The sequence below is a fragment of the Humulus lupulus genome, chromosome 2 (genome assembly GCF_963169125.1).
Source record: "Humulus lupulus chromosome 2, drHumLupu1.1, whole genome shotgun sequence".
Taxonomy (NCBI): Eukaryota; Viridiplantae; Streptophyta; class Magnoliopsida; order Rosales; family Cannabaceae; genus Humulus; species Humulus lupulus.
The window spans coordinates 219,764,792-219,786,273 of record NC_084794.1 but is presented as its reverse complement, the minus strand read 5'-3'; the positions used below and the strand labels follow the sequence as shown (position 1 = coordinate 219,786,273).

The 21,482-nt window shown below is 37.1% G+C and overlaps 1 protein-coding gene and 1 pseudogene across 1 annotated transcript; one reads left to right on the top strand and one right to left on the bottom strand.

Moving 5' to 3' along the window:
* Positions 1–13,727, bottom strand: part of LOC133815180 (uncharacterized) — a 28,616-nt pseudogene extending 14,889 nt beyond the window's left edge.
* Positions 13,728–16,247: 2,520 nt separating this feature from the next.
* Positions 16,248–19,750, top strand: LOC133815179 (uncharacterized). The gene is made up of 5 exons (XM_062248048.1): positions 16,248–17,159; positions 17,241–17,636; positions 17,824–18,384; positions 19,095–19,642; positions 19,735–19,750. Exons 1-5 carry the CDS (start codon positions 16,248–16,250, stop codon positions 19,748–19,750), a joined length of 2,433 nt encoding a protein of 810 aa, XP_062104032.1.
* The last annotated feature ends 1,732 nt before the right edge of the window (positions 19,751–21,482 follow it).

Here is a 21,482-nt window from a genome sequence, read left to right as displayed (position 1 = left end):
TTGATGAAGAGATAGGACCCATTGAGGACCTTGAAGAGGTCTAACTCGATGAAGAAAATCCGACCAGGGATGTGAAAGTCGGTAAAAACTTAGAGACAACGACGAAACAAGCACTGGTGGAACTTTTGAAGGAAAACCAGGAAGTCTTTGCCTGGTCACACAAAGACATGGTGGGAATAGACCCTGCAGTCATTAGCCATGTCCTAAACATAGACAAAAATTTTCCACCAGTACAACAGAAAAGAAGGCTACTCAACAAAGATAGATCAAAGGCTTTGAAAGAAGAAGTCGAGAATCTAAAGGAGAATGGATTCATCAGGGTAGCATTTTATCCATCATGGGTCTCTAATCCCGTGCTAGTTCCCAAGCCGAATGGAAATGGCGAACATGCATGGATTTTACAGACCTTAATAAAGCTTGCCCTAAAGATTGTTTCCCACTCCCTAGGATCGACCAACTGGTCGATGCCACTGCAGGGCACGAGATTCTCTCATTCGATGATGCATACTCTGGATATAATCAGATCAGTATGCATCTTCCTGATAAGGATCACATTAGCTTTCAGATTGATATAGGGCTTTACTGTTACAAAGTAATGCCCTTAGGTTTGAAAAACGCTGGTGCAACTTACCAGCGACTGGTCAACCACATGTTTAAGGAGTTGATCAGTACAAACATGGAAGTATATGTCGATGACATGCTGGTTAAGTCGAAGAAGGCAGAAGGGCATATAGGGGACTTGCAAGAATGCTTCAACGTCTTGAACAAATATCAGATGAAGTTGAATCCCCTCAAGTGCTCCTTCGGAGTAGGATCAGGGAAGTTCCTGGGATTTATAGTAAACTCGCAAGGAATTGAGGCTAATCTCGAGAAGATAAAAGCCCTTATCGATATGAAATTGCCAACAAAGATCAAGGATGTTCAAAGTTTAACCGGGAGAATTGCTGCTCTCAGTAGATTCATTTCCAAGTTTACGGACAAATGAGTCCCATTTTTTAATCTACTCAAAGGCAACAAGAAATTCGAATGGATAGAAGAGTGCGAACAGGCTTTCCAAGCTTTGAAATGCACATGTCACAACCACCGATTCTATCAAAACTGGTTGATAAAGAAACTTTGTTCATCTACTTGGCGATCACAGAATACGCTGCTAGTGTTGTCTTAGTAAGAGAAGAAGAAGGCGTGTAGAAGGTTGTTTATTATGTAAGCAAGAGGCTGATTGGAGCGGAGCTGCGGTATCCACCTATTGAAAAATTAGCCTATTGCTTAATCTTAGCCTCCAGGAAGCTGCGGCCCTACTTTCAAGCTCACCCAATCACGGTTTTGACTGACCAGCCTCTACGGCAAGTTCTGCAGAAACCAAAAGTCGCAGGCAGATTATTGAAATGGGCGGTGGAACTCGGACAATTCGATATCTCTTATTTGCCGCAAGCAGCGATAAAAGGGCAAGCCCTGGTAGATTTCATCGCATAACTCACTGGGCTTCCAGACAGCGAGCAACATGAAGCGCCTGAGCCTCAGAACCAAACTCCCTCATGGAAGTTGTACACAGACGACTCTTCTAATGAACATCACGCAGAAGCATGTGTGATTTTGATAATGCCTGAAGGGCATCAATTTCATCGCGCAATCAAATTTGACTTCACTGCTTCTAACAACGAAGCTGAGTATGAAGCACTACTCGCTGGATTGCGGCTAGCCAGAGACATGCACATAGAATCGCTTGATGTCTACAGTGACTCCCAATTGGTGGTCAATCAAATCAATGGAGAATATCAGGCCCGAGGCTTAAAAATGGTTGCTTACCTAAATAAAGCAAATGATCTATTGGCGCAGTTTGACAAATACACCTTCCAGCAAGTACCTCGTGACCGGAATTCAAACGCTGAAGCCTTGGCCAAATTGGCAAGTGCGAAGGATGCTGACACTCTGAACATAGTTCCAGTTGAGTGACTATCTGTGCCAAGCATCCAAGCAGAGGAGACCTCTTTGGTTATCCAGGCAGCCGATACATGGATGGCACCTTACATAGAGTACCTGACGCAAGGCGTCTTACCGGTGGATAGAGACAAAGCTAGGACCCTTCAGCGACAGGCTGCTAGGTATATCCTGGTCGATGGAGTCATGTACCGAAGGGGATACTCAATGCCACTCCTCAGATGTATTTCAAAAGAGAAGGCCAAAGAATTGATGAAAGAGGTCCACGGAGGCTTTTGTGGGGACTATGCTGGGGGCAGAGCTTATCAAAAAAGATCCTAAGGCAAGGATACTTCTGGCCAACAATGAATGAAGACTAAATGGAATTTGTGCGGAGGTACGAAAAGTGCCAGAGTTTCTCCAAAATTCCACGAGCATCCCCTAATGAGCTAAAATAGATGTAAAGTCTGTGGCTGTTCGCAGTCCGGGGTATAGATTTAATCGGATCTCTGCCCACAGGAAAAGGCGGTGTCAAGTACGCTGTGGTTGCCGTTGATTACTTCATGAAATGGGCCAAAGCTGAGCCACTCGCAACCATAACGACCAAGAAAGTGCTGGATTTTGTGGTAAAAAACATCGTATGTCGCTATGGATTGCCAAGGAAGATTGTCTCAGACAACGACACCCAGTTTGATAGTGATCTATTCACAAATTTTTGCGAACGACATGGAATTATCAAGAGCTTTTCTTCAGTTGCTCATCCTCAAGCAAATGGACAAGTCGAAGCAGTCAATAAAATGCTAAAAAATACTCTGAAGAAAAGGCTTGAGGAAGCAAATGGGGCATGGCTAGAGCAATTACCTGAAGTCCTTTGGTCGTACAGAACTTCTCATCGAACAGCAACAGGTCATACTCCATTTTCCTTAGCTTATGGATATGAGGCTATGTTGCCTGTTGAGTTAGATCCGCCGTCGCATCGCAGAATAACGTACGATCAGGGCTCTAATAGCCAGCTATTGATGGAATCTCTTGATTTGGTCAATGAAAGGCGAGAGCAAGCCCAACTCTGAGTAGTTGCTCACCAGCAAAAGGTCGCCTGGTTTTCCATTCTAAAATACGTGAAAGGAAATTCAATGTCAGAGATCTAGTACTTCGAAGGGTTTTCCTTAACACGCGCGACCAGGCTGCTGGAGTACTCGGACCTAATTGGGAAGGACCATACCAGATTGAAGAAGTCTTCCATCCAGGCACTTACAAACATGCTCGCTTGAACGGAGATCTCGTTCCTCGATATTAGAATGGAGAACACCTGTGGAAGTACTATCAATAAACAATTATTCTTAAAGAATTTGCATGTATTAATTTTACTTTTTACAAGTTATGAAAAAGGGTTGGTCATTTTACGTGACTAATCGCTTATAAGTGTACCCAGTATGTTGATCACTCATACAGACATGTTTTGTCCATTTATTACGAGAAATATAAGGGACTATGCGCAACTAATCATTATTGCCAATTATTGTATTTATTACAAGTATTTGCTCATTACGTGTGTTGTTTTGTTGTATTATTGTTTTAAATTCTTTGCTCCGAGCAGTATTGTTCGAACGGGTTTTGGTCAAGGCAAGTGACCAAGGACCTAAAGCTCCTCAATCACTTAGGGGGCATATAAGGCATCTAGTAAGCAAATCATATCGAAAGGTATGTAAACACATGAGCAAAATAAGTGAAAGCATGCTAGGGTACTTAGAGTATTTTTCAAAATTTTGCATTTTGTTAAATCAAACCAAAGTACTATGCTAGGTTCGGTCATGGGAACAAATGTTATGATAAAATGAAAATATCATAATATCAAAAGGAATTCCTTTACACCGCGAGCAGTAACTGCTCGGATGTAATTATTTGATTAAAAGTAAAAGCTGCCCATGCAGTAATAAAAATAAATAAAAAAGGATATTTTCTTTACATCATGACCCGTAGGTCGTATAATCAAAAGATAACAAGAAAAATAAAAAAGACTACGAGGTTGGAGGATCTTGAGGAGTGTTCTGGTCGACGGTAGCGCCATCTTCATTATCTGTGCCATCAATCCCCGTTGCTAAGGAAATTTCTGGGGAGGCGGGAGTATTGGCTCGTTCTTCTTCCTCTAGGAGAATGACGCATCAGGTCATTAGAGTTCTCCTCAAGCGCTCAGACAGATAGCTGAAGTCAGCCTTTTGATTGTGCTTCCAAAACTTGTAGAAGCAAAGGTGGGTGGCTTCCCTGCACTTCTCCAAGTTTTTGGCATCAGTCTCTTCGAGCTCTTTAATGCGCCTTTCCAGCTCCTCCATCTCCTTTCTGCTCGCAATCAGATCGAGCTAAAGCTATTTGGATTCTTTGTAGTTAAGTTTGGCATTCACCCTGAATTTTTCTTTATCTTCATTGGATTTGTTCAGAGTGGTCCGGCTTTCCAATAGCTCCTCAGTCAGCGTGGCTTTCTGCTCGAGCAGTTCATCATTCTACTTGGTCAACTCTGCATTTTTCTTGAGAAGTTCACCGCTCTGCTTGACCAGTTCAGTGTTTTTCTCGAGCAGGTCAACGTTCTTTCCCTTGAGCGCCTTCATTTCCTCGGCGAGCCTGGCGTCAAAGTCTTTGGTCTGGGAGACCATTGCACTCGCGCGACGCCAGCCAGCAGTCATGGTCAACAATCCCTGCGACCAGATAAAAGGAATAAGACAATGGCAGAAAATTAAGAGTAAATTACTTAGCAACGGAAAACAACTTACACTGACTATCTCATTCAGCCCTTGATTTATTATTTGGTTGGTTTCCATGGAGATGGTACCGTCGATGGCCTCTTGAATGCGTTTGTGTTTGGAGAGTTTATATATTCTCTCCCTGGCTGAACTGACCATGGTGCTGGCCAGGGTGCCTCTAGGCTGAGTACGATGTGGCGGAGCTGAAGGCGCTGGAGGAGTAGAGTGTTGGTCGGCCGACGGTGTTGAGGACGGCTGGTCAAGTGGAGAAAGAGGTGGCATGGTTTCCTTCAAAGGAGCAGCTGCTGAAGGACCCTCAGTCCGGGCCTTCTTTGAAGCAATTTTGCTGCTTTCTCCATGAGCTCTCTTGCTTTCTTTCTTCCTGCTCGAGGAAGTAGTAGCGGCCTTGTAATGCTCGAACATGTCTTCAGACGACATATTTGCATAAAAGGAAACAATACGAACATTGAGACAATATATATAGATGGAGCTAAAAAAGAAAGCAAGGAAATTATAAGCAAAGTACCGTGCTACAACTACTGGTCACTACATTACTTACTGAACTACTGCTACCCTCACTTACTTCCTGGAAAAAATCTAAACCTAAGTTTAGAGTATACTTAAAGTTGCCGTCCCCGTAAAATAAGTGACAGGGAATTGGCAAGCTATCTAAGAATGAGAAACAATACCGTTCTCATCTGAGGACTCGTCGATGAGAGTAGGGGGTTCGGTGGCTTTCTTTTTTCCCTTTCCCAGTGGGGCAGGGGGAGCAGCAGCTCGCGGGGTGCTAGAGGGTTCCCTGATTGTCACTCCAGTCATCCTCCTCCTTTGAGGTTGTGACACGTCTGGGTGCTGCTCAAGAATCTCCTCACCGGTGGCGCTCCCCGTTGTTGACTCCCTCACATCTAGGTGAGGTTCTAGAAGCCCGACCAGCCTCAGGTTAGCTTCTATGACCAGCTGTTTCATGTTGTTCTCTACATCAGTCATGCTGGCCAAGAGTGCTGATCGGACTTCCATTTCTGGAGTGGGAGCCAGTCGTAGCCATGGACCTGAAATACGCTAAATCTCTAAGGGGAATGCAGGAAGAATTAAAGGAAAATAAATACTAGGGGAGCAAAGATATTACCTCCTTGGGTGAAGGCCAGGTTGTTGATGACCATGTCGGTAGTCAGAAAGTACTCTAGATTGTACTTCCCCACATTGGATATGAAAGTGGTATCACTCAGGAAAGTGCGGGTCGTTTCCTTGTGAAAAAGGTGAAAGAACCCCGTATTTTCTTGGTTGGGGTTGGATTTTAGATCGAACAGGTAGTTGACCTGGTGAGGCATGGGGATCGGCCACTTCTTATGACTATAAAGGATATAGAGTGCAGAGAGCATTCTATACCCATTTAGGGTTATTTGGAAGGGAGTAACCCCAAAATAGTTGGCCACTCCTTGGAAGAAAGGATGGAGAGGCAGGATCGCTCCTGCCTCGATGTGATACCTCGACCAGGCGCTGAAGGCGCCTCCAAGAAGATTCGCCCGTTGGTCTTTGGTGGGTTGGACTAGGGTCACCCCAGGAAGCCCATACTTCTTGATGTAATTGGCAATCATCCTAACCATTACTCGGCTAGGAGGGGCAACGTACCATTCGACATCTGGTCGAATGACGTTTCGAAGTTGGGCTTGAGTTTGGATTTCTAGGTCGGGGGTATTTTCTTCTCGACCACTAGTCGAAGGCATTTCAGCCTGAGGAGCAGGCTGATTTGAACGAGTGGGAACTTTCTTTTTCTAGGCTTTGGACTTTACTCGACCCATATTTTGAAGTGGGGACGATGGAATGTTTGGGGTGGCATGAGAAAAAGGGATCTCTGGTATCAACAGCGACGGTTGCTCCTCATCCTTAAGCAATTGGGCCAGCAAGTCATCGTCGATAGGCCTCTCACCTCCCCACAGATCTTGCATGAAAATCTGGGAATAGAAAAGGGGAGATGAGAATCTACGGCCTAAATTCTTGTGTTTAAAAGTTGGAATAACGCTGCTCGTGTATAAAAGTTAAGCTTTTATACGACCAGCAACATTCTGACAAAAAACACTATATTTAAAGTGAACAGTTTGGAAAATGGATTAAAAAGCAGAAGTGAAAATTTTTTCAGAAAAAACTTTTCGACTCTGAAAGGGCGGGGAAAACCAAGTTTTTCAACTAGCTTAAAAATTGAATTTTTATTTCGATTTTACGCCCTAAATCTACAACCCTGACTACCAAATTGATTCTTAACCCCAGCAAAATATCTCTTCCCTGCTATGTCAAACATCAATCAATATGCCCATTTACCCCAAAACAATTTTGGTCAAGAACATTCAAGAACTCAGATACAAAGCAGGTAAAAAATAGTTTTTTGCATGGAATCTTAAACGAATGAAGAGGTTGATAAACTTACTTGAGTTAAGGATGAAGCGAGTCTCTGAAACACTAAGTCAAGCAGTCAGGCAGAAAACTTCGTAAAACGATGGAACTGATTGGGTTTTTTGGGCTCTGAGTGTAGAAGTTCTTCAGAGTTCTTGAAGAAGAGAAGATAAATGAAAAGTAAAAATTAAAAAAATGATCTTGGGGGGTTATTTATACTGACCGTGGCTTGGTAAAAGAGGTAATCATGGAATTACTTTTTTCAAAGCATGGGGAAGTGTAACAGCCGTCGGAAATTTTTTTGGGAAACCGAAAAGACTTGATTGGACATGATTGGTTACCTTTTTCGAGAAGGCATGGGTGACTCTAACAGATTTGGTGGGATACGCGAAGGGTCGGTTTCTTAAGTTTACTTTATGCTGGTCGCAGTAAAATAAACTTGGGGGAAAATGTTTACCCAAGAATGGCCGCTGATGACGTGGCGAGAATTTCTCATACATGGTTGACATGTGGCAGAGTCATTATGAAAAGGTGTTGTTCATCTACCAACCAGCTCCCTACTGCTTCATTAAACCTCACAATTAGATACGACCAGACTGGTCGCACACTTCGATTTATTTCCTTAAAAGATATGTAATCTTGTAATAATTACAATTATTATTTCCTCTTAATTTCCTTGATACGCTGAGATTAGGGATAATTAAGGCCCATTGGCCCATGTAACCCCCCTTGAGCCTATAAATATGCATGAGAGGGCTCAAGGAAGGGACTATTGACTTTTGAACATTTTTTCTGAATATTGAGAGAAAGAGCGTATAGTATGAATATCCTCCAAACAGTTGTAATTCTCCCAAGGCTTATGAAACTCAAGAACCCTAGTTCTTTGATCACGGCATTGGGATTCAATATCAATAATAGCACTAAGTGGACGTAGGTCATTACCATTCTATGGGGCTGAACCACTATAAATCGTCTGTGTCATCTCTTTACCATTTGATTCCATTCTTGACTATCATCTCATTTCTTGTCGTATTTCTAACTTCGTGTCGTTGGCCAAATCGAGGGTCAACACTTCATCATTCTACTCGTTATCGTTGTCTTGTTCTTCCATATCATCTATCCCACCTGCTTGTTTAGCTCTTTCCATCTCCAATGCTTTAATTTCTGCTCTGAGCCTTGCAATTTCTTCGTCTTTCTCACTAACAACATTAGCCATTTCTTTTGCGTTTTTTGGTTTTCTTCCAAAGATGGAAGAAATCTTCGCAAATGACCTACAATAATCAACCCAATTATTTAAAACTAAAATATTGAAGAATAAAGTTAAATGCAACAAATAAAGAACAATATCATACCCAACTGCTCTAACACGACCTAGGTGCTCAGGTGTCCCTAAAGCTTGCATTAATTTTTCATTCCAACGCTTTGCAATTTCTCCACTACTAACTTTTTCTTTCAACTCATTTTGTGAAACAAACCAGTGATCGATTATATTAGTAACTTATAAGAACTTTATCATTCTTACATTACTTTAAAACACTTACAATTCTTGCTTCAATTTGTTTGTCCAAATCTGTGACAAGAACCTTTTTCTTTTCTCCTGCTCTTATCCAAACTTGGTACCGTTCTACATCTCCCACACCTAGTTCATTTTTCTACAACATACAACAATTAATTCAAGTTGGTGAGTGCAATATTCTTCATAACAGGTTGACAGTTGTAAAATAGTGATGTGAATTACTTACCAAGTCCTCTCTAACATTGGCAAACCCTCTACGAGATGTGCAATGCCTCGAAGTATATTTGAGAGCTCTTTCACGTTGTGCTTCCCGCAAAGCCTACATAAAATAAGTAAAGGTAAGTTTTTAAGAAATTATTAATACTTCAAAACTAATAAATTATATACGTAATAGTACCATAAACTCAGGAGATAGACGGTGGCTAACAAAGGTACTCCAATCTTCTAGGTCAATGTAACGACCTGGATAGCCAAGACCGTTACACTGTGTGTTTATAAAGTGCCAGACTTGCTAATCAAGTCATTTAATTTAAAATCGTGTTACTGAAATTATAAAGGAACTAGGGTTAAAACATTTTGGTCTTAAAAGCCACATTTAACATAAGAAACATTATCTGTTTACACGGGATCCCAAAAATATTAAGTTTGAAAACTATTTACAAAAGTCATAAGGTTTAGATACAACAACAAGCCATATTAAGGCAAAACAGATAGTTAGGCAGTCCCTGTCCTGACCCACTCCTTGACCATGGCGATCGAACAGCTGTCTATGTACATTCAACCCCGCAGCTCTCCACCTCAGGATTGGTCCAACTTGCCCTTGCCTTTACCTGCACCACGTAGCACCCGTGAGCCAAGGCCCAGCAAGAAAACACAATGACAGAGCATAAGCAATCAACAGACAAATCAATATCCCATATTGCATCATATAATCTAAACCATATAAACATTCAGTATAATCAAGTATCCCATATACTATACATATCAACTCATATCATACACAGTACACAAATGATAATTAGGGCTAGCGCCCTCCGGCCGCTCCTTCCGTTATCCCATTGACACTACAACAATATTGAGTATATATTACATTAAAGTATAGCATATTTTTAAAAATGCTATTATTAATGGGGGATTAAAATTAACACGGCTGATGAATAGTGGGGATTAAATTTTTTTGGCGCCATATGACTAAAATCCAGGCGGCAAAATGAATTTATGCCAAAATTCCCTCTCTCTCAGCCTTCGAAGTCCTTTCTCAGCCTCTCTCTCAGCCTTCGAAGCCCTCTCTCAGCCTCTCTCTCAAGAAATTCAACACTGGAGTGCAGCGCAGGGCTTTCTCGGCTCAAGCAAGAGCCACAGTGACTGGAACAACAGGAGAAAGCCACCAACATCAGTCAAGCAAGCAATTTGAACTTTCTCTCACTCACGAAGCCCTCTCCGCCCTCTCCGCCCTCACGAAGACTCACCGCCCTCAACTCATCTCTGCCTCTGCCCTCGCCGAAGTCTCTCCGCCCTCACCGAAGTCTCTGCCTGACGAAGCTTTCCATTTCTAAGGTGAGAGTAAAACTCATTATTCCAGGTGATCCATGTTTACCCTATTTTTGTGGTGGATGTTCCACTAATCACCTTATCTCATTCTTCAAATTTTTTTTTTGCCCATCCCCAGATTGCACCTTTCGATATTGAGTTTTCAGTGACACACAAGGAACTTGACTTCTCTCATTTGCTGGTTAGTTCCTCCAGAGCTACAAGTATATAATTTTTTTTAAATTCTTAAATTTCTTTAGAACTCTGTTTAGTTCTTAGTTCAGCAAGCTCTTGAATATTTTTTTGCCGATGATATCAGCTTTGATGCTTTAAGGGAAGAATAAATGATAACCTTGTGGAGATGAACAAATTACATGAGAGAAATCTATGAGATACATAGACTAGTGCATGGAAGTTTATGACAATAGAGTTGAACCATTTTGAAATGCCTGAAAGTTCAAGTGTTTACAATTTCAAGCCCCTAGTTATTCATCGAGTAGTATTGAATCTGTAAGTATATTTGGTTTAAACTGAAATTACTCAACTTTATCCATGAGCAAGATAGATATTTCTAGTTGTTGATTTCTCTAAATGGGGATCTTATGTCAGAATTTGCTTCAAGTTTCTTCACTGCAATGGGACTATTCACATTCTCACTCAGATAGCTAGAGTGTTCATCCTCAGTAGAGGGCATTGTTGTCTGTAACAGATCCATTAGTTGTTTGTCTGAACTGGAGATCTCACTAATCTTGTCACTCAACCCCTCAACCAATCCCAACAAGTTTTCTCTTTCTGATGATAACTTAGTGACATCTTCAAGTAAGTTTCTTCTCTCACTCTTGAGCTCATCAATCAAAGCATCTGACTCTTTCAGCTTTGTCTAGAATTGAAACCCCATATTCTTCATTTCCAACTCTTTTGCCTCCAATTCTGCTTCAACTTCAACTGCTTGCCTCTTCAAAACACACATGGAGTTTTGCTGCAGTTCCAGTTTCTGCTTTACATTATGGATGTCATCCTCAAGTTCAGCAATCTGTTCTTTCTGCTACAATTCTTGAGAGCAAAACTTGCTCCAGCCATTCAACTTCTTTATGGAGCTGCTCTAGGATCTTATCCTTCTCTCTTATCGTTTGGAGAAAGCTTGCTTTCTCTGACTCCAAGGACATGGCTGTTTTCATCTCAGCTGAGTTAGCAGCAGCTTCTCTTGTTTTGAGATTCTGCTCTAGTAACTCCACCTGGTGCCACTACAATAAAAAAGTATTTTAGCTACTCAAAAATTGGTAGTCATTAACATATTTTTGGTTAATTTTACATACAAAGAAAGGACTCTTTTGGAAACTTTAGTAATGAAGTTTAAAAAATAGAAAATATATATACCTTCTTTAATGCGCTGACAAGCTGAGCCTTTTCTTTGCTTTTCTCATTGAACAGGTCTAATGCTTCTTTATATTCTTTCTCCTGCAAATTCAAACAAAATAGCATTCATTTACATTATAAAATATATACATATATCTCTGGAATTGATTCAAAATAAGGATTATTATCATATAATCTAAGATTGGTGAGTTTAATTTGCAAATATTGTTTCACCTTTTTCTAGCAGCTCTGTCCAAGAGGCTTTAGCTCTCGATTCGCCATGTCGATTCTCTTCCTCACATTTGCAACTTCCTTCCTCAATGGATCTTGCATTTCTTCTAGTTGCTGCATAATTAACATTCCAATTTCCACCATTTAAAAAACATTATGTTCAAATTTTCTCATATATATATTTCTAACATCTCTAGACTTGACCAAAGTTGCCACAAAAGCACAATTGACTTCATTACTGTGAGGAACTAAATTGACTTTTCTTGAAGGAAATACAAAAGCTGAGAAACAAACAAGTCAGCAAATAACAAAGCTAGAATCTGTGAAAGACTTGGGATCCATTTTGATATGATTATATTGTATTTTCATTATATGACATGTATAGAGATTAGTGAACTTACTTCCCAAATCCTAGCTAAGCGTTTAGTTTCTTCTTCAGCTCGGCCTAACTGAAGCTCAACCTTTTCCTTGACCTCCATCTTCCTTCTCTCAATCTCTTCCTCTCTAGCTTGAAAAGTTGAAATGGCCAATCTTGATATCTCCTGATGATCATTATCATCATCTTTGATCAAATTACATAATTTTATTAATAAAATAAATTAAATGTTGTTTTACTAATAAAATTTGGTGGCAAAATATTTCAAAATTGGTAGCTAATAAATTATTTTCTACTAGCAAATGAAAAAATATTATTATTTGGTAATTTGTATTTTTTTTTTGTTGGATTTTTTAAACTAATAAATTATAATTGCTCAATTATTTTAATATAAAAATAAAAATCCACGTAAAATATTAAAACTAATAAGAAATTACAAATGTATTTAAGTGCTCATTTTCTCCTAAAACCTGTTTTCCTTCGTGGGTTTTCTAGTTCATTACATTTCATTTTGTTTCGCGGAGATGAGATGGAACATCTTCTAGCAACAAGAAAAGTGTTGCTTTCCATGACCTTGCCCAATCCATTGTTTCTTCACTCTTTCTAGTCAATGGAAATGAGGTCCTCAGTTATTCAGTATCAGAAAGCAGTAGAAAGAATTAATCAAATTATCTTTGCTAAATTGATTATGCCTTGACGAAACATTGATGTAGACTCATTATTGCAAAATTAATTTAAGCTTTTAATTTACCAATAACAAAATGAGCTTTTAGACATGTATTCCTCTTATCAGAACATTGAGAATATACAATTCTATGTAAAAATAAACATTGTACTAACAGTTTCCAACAAAATATATCATAAGAAACTATTAACTTGGAATATTCTAAAATTAGTTATCAGCATTCTTGCAGTACAAATTATTTGCTGTTAAATAACATAAAATTCCCAACATTATGTTTAAACTAAATCCTTGCTCAACAAGCTAAATCACACATAAGAAGCTTGAAATTGCATAACTCCAGGTCTTAAACTAATCATAATTTTAGGCCCCCAATTTTGATATATACATACACATAGCTTCTGAACATCAAATCCCAATTGGTGTACTCAAGTATAATTTCACCCAAAAAAGTTCATTCATCTAAAGCTCCATACTATCCCACCCATCCATAGTAATATTGAAAAAGAAAGTTAAACAAATAAAACAGCAAAGTTTTGTGTTCAATGAAACCTACTTTAACCACATTTGCTGGAGTAAAAATTCAATTAGGATGGTAACACCTAACCTGGAAGAACAACTTCAAATTTCTACCAATAGCAATGTCTCGTGCAATCAATAATGCTTGATTAGCCCACACCCGTAGTACATCAGCAACCATCACAACAGAGTTTTCAGAAATTTCTAAATCAGGAAGAGGAGGCAAAGGTCTGCAAACAGAGTAAAATCATTTCTCACTATGAGAATAGAATAAATCATCACCATCCTGGAAACTTTTTTAAACATTTCTCACCACTTATATTAATGGATACCATTCCTAAGTTTCTAAAACTAGATACATCTTGTAATTATGTCTTCGTAGAAATGCTGATTTCAATCATCTAAAGCTCAGAACAAAATAAATCAGCACCCTATCTTGAAAACTTACTTTACACCACGTAAATTGATGGATGTCATTTTAAAAGCTACTTGTATCTACTAATCAATATGTGTAGCTTCTTATTTCTTCCAACAAAACGATGGTTCCCATAAATTAAAATATTAATCTATTAGAGCCATAACTATCTAAAGATGAGTGTTGGGCAATTAAGTTATATTCTTGTTGCTTCTTACATGGGTTAGCAAGAAATTCAAGAAGAGTCATCATGAGGGTCCGAAGGAGAGGCTTAATAACACAAAGTATTTGTGTTATAAACCAGCTTTAATGGCTTGTCTGGGTCTTTATGTGTTTAATCTAGTGTTGTGCTTATTGAGCTACATCAACTGGTATAGGAATGCGTTTAATCTCTTCTCAGTGAAGTAGATTTGACAATGTTTTCAATGATTACCAGGATGCAAAATCCCAACTAAAATTTTAGTATTATTATATAATAAATCAAACTCAGCTAGTCATATGATATAAGTTTATATATTTTGCTTATGGAATATTTTTAATTTATATAAGCTCCTCACATTCACAGTCTGTGCATATATGTTAGCATGCAAAGTTATGACTTACATGGTTGAACATAATTGTGACATGACTTTTTGATTTATTGGGTTCTCTACACAAGTTTCTAAATTTCTTTAACTCTTTCAGAAATTCAAAATTGGAGGGAACTTTATTTGCAGCAGTTTGCAAGAGGTATGTTTTCTTTTATTTTTGTTAAAATACTTTGCAAATGTTAGAGGAGTTTGAAAATCTTAGATATTCATCCATAGTGAAGTAGGTTCTGAGATTATTATTATTGTGTGCTGCGGTGATAACGGAAGGTTGAGAACTTGTGTGTATTAGTGAAATAGGTTCTGAGAAATTTGTGTGCTGCGGCGAGATAAGGAAGAAAACTTGTGTGTTGATTGAATATTTTGAATTGATAATGATTGATGGTTGGTTAATAAATATGGCTAGAATGTTTTCTGATTTTCTGTTAGTTATTTGATGTATATCTAATAAACTTCAAAAACCATAGAAATTTGAAAGTAGAATCGAAACCCATGTGGGGAAAATCGAAACCATAGAAATTTAGTCATCAATCAACTAAATACAAAGTGAACTTGAAAAATCTTAAGGTGAACTAAAACCATAATCCATAACTGCTTAAAACAACTCCTTTTATACTTTGCATCTTTGTTATTACAATAATAACATACATTTAATCACATTGTAGAAAAATCAGCAAAAATAAAAATCAAATAATCACATTTAAATATGATATAGGAAAACATGGCTACCTTTACTTATCAAAACAAAAAAGGAACACAAGAGTCTTATCCTCCATCCCTTAGCTCAAGAGTCTCGTACACTCATAGTTAAACAAAATCAGAAACATACCAAGTTGGGAGAACTAAAAATTGGTGACTGCTTGAACCAGAAAATTGAAAGACTAATAAGGAAAGCAGCCAAAAAGATCCTGACAGAAAAGTTGTAAAATGTAAAATTAAATAATAACAAAACAAACTTAAATTACCATAAAAAACACATACATATTAAGTAATTAACTTTATGATTTTTTAAATTTATTATTTATTGTATGTTGACTTAAGAGATAGATTTATTATAAAATTCAGAACTAAATAATGGGTTTATATGAATAATAAATTAGAAAAGTTCCTTCATTTTTCTTTCCTATCCATAGATCGATGAACCAAAAAACAAACAACACCCCTTTAACTTTTTTCTTCCACTTTTTCGGCTACCAATCAAACAACTTTTTTCAGCCAAAAGTGCATGCATGGCTGGATAGCTCAGTGGTTTTCTATATAGGATTAGCATATATGATCTAAAATCTGAATGGCGTTATATTTAAAGAAGAAAAGAACAGTGTATTATTGTTATTATTATAACAAAAGTAAGCAACAGATAAGAATTGCAATGAGTGCTTTTTTATTAGGTTCAATCAATGATAAGAATATGCATGACTACAATTACAGTTGACACTTTCGGGGCTTTTGAACTTCTCACCTGGTTGTTTTGTAAATGTATCCCATATACTAACTCCTTTATTTCCCTCATCAGAAGCTCCCTCAAACTACCATATTGAAATAGATATCAAATTCTTGAATTGACAATACTCTTTATATATATATAAATATATATAATATTTCTTTGAGATGAGGATTGGAAATGCCAGAATTATCTCAAGTTTAGCAATAAGACTAAATAAACAGCTTAAATTCATTTCTGAACTCAAAATCAAGTAATTTTAAAAATCAAATCATATAGTATATTTTGGTTGATACAATTTTGTATTTACCATTACATAGACTTATCAAAATTTTGTTTTTTGTTGGTTAGAACAGGACAACTAAATTGGTGATCATGTTGGATAAAAATTGGCTACGCTTCAATAGGTAATAAGAATTAGGGATTTAATTAGTGCTAGCTTAGTAAAATTAGTAACTTACTGTATTTGTTACTAATATATTATAAATATGAACTTGTCTTTGAATTGTAGAGCCTCGGATGAGTATAGAGAAGGCGCTAAGAATTTTGTAGAAATGTCAGAAAAGCTAGCTGGTTATCCAGAAAAGTTATTGTGTCCAAGCAAAGTTTGTCGAAACTTAAGTCACCAATGTATTAACATTTTGTATGAACACTTAGTCATTTATGGGATTGATCCAACATACAAAATATGGTTTCATCATGGGGAAGAATTATCAAGAGATGATGATGTAGAGACAATGGAAACATTTGATTCTTACAACTTGTTTAGGGCTACAAATATTGATGGTTGTGATTTTGAAAGTCATCTAGAAGGTCATGATGACACTTTTATGGAAAAAATAGAAGATGCAGACACTCCATTATATCCACAATGCACTAAATATACTAAGTTATCGTCAATTGTTGCATTGTATAAGGTTAAAACTACCAATGGATGGTCTGACAAAAGTTTTGATGAATTGTTAAGACTTTTGAATGATATGTTTCCTTTAGATAATATGATCCCCAAGTCTATGTATGAGGTTCAAAAATTTCTTCGATTATTTGATTTAGGATATGAAAAGATTCATGCGTGTGTTAATGATTGCTGTTTGTTTAGAAAAGATAAAGAAAACTTGCAAGAATGTCCAACATGTGGAACTTCACGTTGGATGTCAGATAAGCTGACTAAAAAGGTTCGACATGGTGTCCCAGCAAAAGTTTTGAGGTACTTTCCTATAATCCCTAGGTTGAAACGGATGTTCATGTCTAAAATAATTTCAAAGGAATTAAGATGGCATCACAACAATAAAAGTTGCGATGGAAAAATGCGTCACCCAGTGGATTCAGCAGCATGGGAGCTAGTCAATGATAAATGGCCATCATTTTCAAATGAAGAGAGAAATATTAGACTTGGCCTTTCCACAGATGGATTTAACCCATTTAGTAATTTAAGTTCTAAGTATAGTGTTTGGCCTGTTTTGTTGGTCATGTACAACTTACCCCCATGGTTGTGCATGAAACAGGAGAATATTTTATTATCAATGTTAATTCCAGGACCTAAACAGCCTGGGAATGATATTGATATATACTTAGAACCCCTCGTAGAGGACTTGAAATTATTATGGAATGAGGGTGTTGATGCTCATGATGCATTGGACAACACAAATTTCAAGTTGCGGGCTATTTTGATGTGGACAATCCAAGATTTTTCAGCATACGGGAACCTTGCTGGTTGTAAAAAGAAGGGATGTTTTAGTTGTCCCCTATGTGGTTATGGTACTCATTCAGAGTGGCTAAAACATAGTGGGAAGTTTTCATATCGAGGTCATCGGAAATTTCTTAAAGAAGACCATCCATTTCGGAGTAAAAGAAGTTGGTTTGATGGCAAAGTTGAGCATGGAAATCCCCCAAGAATCATGAATGGGACTACAATTGCTGAACACCTTAAAGATTTTGTGAATGTTTGGGGAAAATCCACTTCAAAGAAAAGGAAACAAAATGATTCAAAAGAAATGTGGAAAAAACGATCCATATTTTTTCAGTTACCTTATTGGAAGGTTAGCACATTCTTACTACTCTAAAATTTTTGTGTGTAAATTATTGTTTTTGGAGGAATTTCATTAGTTATTTCTTTTGCAATATTTTTAGGAATTGTATGTTCGTCACAATTTGGATGTGATGCACATAGAGAAAAATGTTTGTGAAAGCATCTGTAATACATTGCTAGATGTTGCTGGAAAAAGTAAAGATGGACTAAAAGCTCGCTTGGATTTGCAACATATGGGTATTAGGAGTGCATTACACCCACAAGAGAAGGGGACTAGAACCTATCTTCCTGCAGCTTTACACACACTATCAAAGCTTGAGAAAGAATTATTTTGTAAAAGGTTGTTCTCATTGAAAGTACCTGATGGATATAGTTCAAATATTCGAAATTGTGTTTCAATGGAACAATGCAAGCTCATGGGCCTTAAGTCACACGATTGCCACATTTTGATGCAACAATTACTACCGGTGGCTATAAAAGGATTGATGCCATTGGGTCCAAGAGATGCTATAATAAGATTATGCACGTTCTTTAATCGAATATGTCAACGTGTTCTTGATAGAGAAAGCATAATGACATTAGAAAATGATGTTATTGAAACTTTATGCTTACTAGAGAGATTCTTTCCACCATCATTTTTTGATGTCATGATTCACTTAGTGGTTCATATCGGACGAGAAGCACGACTATGTGGACCAGTCCAATTTCGATGGATGTATCCATTTGAGAGGTGAATCACTAAGACTTAATTGTTTTGTTTATTCTTATTAGTTTATGTGAACATTCTATTAATGATGAGCAATTGTGTGATTAATAGACGCATGAAGATATTGAAAGATTATGTCAGAAATCGAGCAAGGCCTGAAGGTTGTATTGCAGAGTGTTATCTTGCAGATGAGTGTGTGAGCTTTTGTAATGAATTCACTGACCATTCAATTGAACTAAACAAAAAAGAAGGTCGAAATGAAGAGTGGTCAAATGATGTGATACTTGAAGGTCGTCCAATTTCTAGGAGGAAAGAAATTATATTGACAGATGAGTTGTTAGAAATTGCACATCGATACATTCTGTTAAATACATCTGTTGTGGAGCCTTTTCTAGAGTAAGTGTCTGATATTAGAAATTATTGTTTTTTTTATTAAAAATGTAGTAATACTAACTCATTGGTCCTATAAATTAGGATTCACTTAGAGGAGTTGAAAAAAACAAACAAAATATATGAGAGAAATAGTGGATTACTTTGGAAGAAACATATACAAACTTTTTCAACATGGATGAAGGAAAAGGTAAATTAATGCAAACTAACTGGTTCATATCTGTTGTTTTAAATATCATTAAGAAAATTAACAATGTCATACTATTATTTGTATAGGTTCCTATGCATTCCTCAACATGTGATGAAACTGATTTGTTGAAATGGCTAGCATATGGACCCAGAAAACATGCTGCTTCTTACACTGGATATATTATCAATGGTCAAAGATTCCATGTACATGACATTGAGAAGTCCACACAGAATAGTGGTGTCTCAATTGAAGCTACAACTATCTGTAGATCTAGTGCCAAAGATGTATCTCAAGTTCCTAATTTAGTTTCATACTATGGGGTTATAAGGGAGATAATCTTGTTAGATTACTATATAGTTCAGATTCCAATTTTCAAATGTGATTGGGCAAATGTCCCTAACGGTGTTAGGGTGGAGGATAGTCTTACTTTAGTTAATCTACACCAAAGTCAATGGTCTGTTGGTAGAGACCCTTTTATTTTAGCCTCACAAGCTAAACAAGTCTTCTACTCAAGAGAACATGATTCTTCCAATTGGTATGTGGTGATTAGGGCACCCCCTAGAGGTTTTTATGACATGGAAAATTATGATGAGCAAGAATTCATGCCTGTAATGTCTGAAGTTACTGAATCTAGGTTGTATAATGTAGTGGAAGATGAACAATATGTTAGAGATGATTGTGAGGGTATATTAGTTTGATTATTGTTGTGTTTTTTGTAAATTGTAGAAGATGTTACACTTGACATTCAAAGTTGTAATCAATGGAAATTTCAGTTTATACTTTAGCTCATTAATTTGTTGTTTCTTATTTGTGTATTTTTAGCGAAGAACTCTTGAAAACATGTCTTTGATGCCAAGAATGACTATTTATTTCTTTCTTTCTGACTTTTATTATATGTTTTTTTTGTGATAATTGATAATATGTTGTTATATATGATTTTTGCAACTCATCAAAAATCTTACTAATTATAGAAACGGTTGATCAAAAACTAGTCAAAGAGTTTGCCAAGTACAAGATATGTCACCTCCATCTACAAAAGGAAAGAGGCCAAAACACATACCTACAGGAAAATTAGTTAAACTCCTCAATGAAAAAAGAGCTTTAGACTAAATTTGGAAATGGATAAGGTTGTTGAAGAGAGATATACAAAGGATGTGTCTCCAAAGAAAAATACACGTAGAATGATTGTAAGAAATGACTCTTCTGATGAAGAAGAAGTACCCATCTCCCCTGTGACAAGGAGATCTCTTAAAAATCTATTTGAGGTTGAACAACCAATAGACTCCCTTGAAAAAATAGTGAGACCACCTACTAATGACCTAATTTCTCCATTCTTAGCTTCAAAGACAGCCACTAGGGGATCTATTAAAAGAGTGGTTGAAGTAGAAATTAGTCCTTCAAATGACCATGCCATCTCACCAACAGCCACAACAAAATCACAACGCCTACAAATCCCAGAAAACCCAAATGAAACAATTGTTGAAAATTTTCCTGACGAACAAGAACTACCTGAAGAAGTTGTTGCACCTATTACCCAAAAGAGAACTAGAGGCCCTAGTAAAATGAAGTCTATTGCAATAGACAGTGATGGTCGTTTGGAAGTTAAGTTTAACTCAAAGGGACAACCAATAGGTGCAACATCAATATCTTTGTCTTCATTTTTGGGTGCACTTGTTAGAGAAATTGTACCAGTAACAATAAAAGATTGGAGGAAGATTCCTCTAGGAATGAAAGAGGTCTTATGGAAATCTATTCAGGTATATATACTCAGGTTTTATGCATTGAACATGAAATTTGTTGAAATTCATTTACATTAATACTAACCTATTATTAATTTTACTAGGCAAGATATAAGGTTGACAAAGATTGGCAAAAGACCTATATATTCAAAAGTATGGCAGATCTTTGGAGAGCTTCGAAATCAAGGCTAGTTACTAAAATAACAAATGCACCAAATGAAGAAGCAAGATTGAAACTAAAGCCTGATAATATTAAATCTATGAATGAGTGGAAAAGTTTTGTTAAGGAAAAAAATAGTGCTGAGTTTAAGGTATTTTATTCTTAACATCTTATAACCAAATATATTTATGATTAAAATTTATAGTTTAATGTCTCTATTAACTTTATATTCTTAGGCTACAAGCGAGAAATTCAAAAAAATACGGACAAAGCAACTACCCCACACTTGTAGTCGCAAAGGTTATGCAAGATTGATTGATGAGTTGGTAAAGCCAAACATATTTACAGTTGTTTTATTATAGAATTTGGTTTAGATATTTTTTTAATTTATTTTCTTATTTTGATAGATGAACCATAGTGAAACCAATACACCACCTTCTAGAGTTGATGTTTGGACCAAAGCACATAAGAAGAAAAATGGCGAACCAGTAAATTCAGAAGTGGCTGAAGCTTCTGTATACACCTTGCCCTTTCAAAATCATGTGACTTTAGTTTTAACTTACTCATTTGTTTGA

Coding starts and splice junctions, on each gene's coding strand:
- LOC133815179 (XM_062248048.1), top strand. CDS start 16,248: ATGTCAGAAAAGCTAGCTGGTTATCCAGAAAAGTTATTGTGTCCAAGC. Junction 17,160..17,240: donor GTGTTTGGCCTGTTTTGTTG/GTCATGTACAAC, acceptor GGACCTAAACAG/CCTGGGAATGATATTGATAT. Junction 17,637..17,823: donor ACCTTAAAGATTTTGTGAAT/GTTTGGGGAAAA, acceptor CAATATTTTTAG/GAATTGTATGTTCGTCACAA.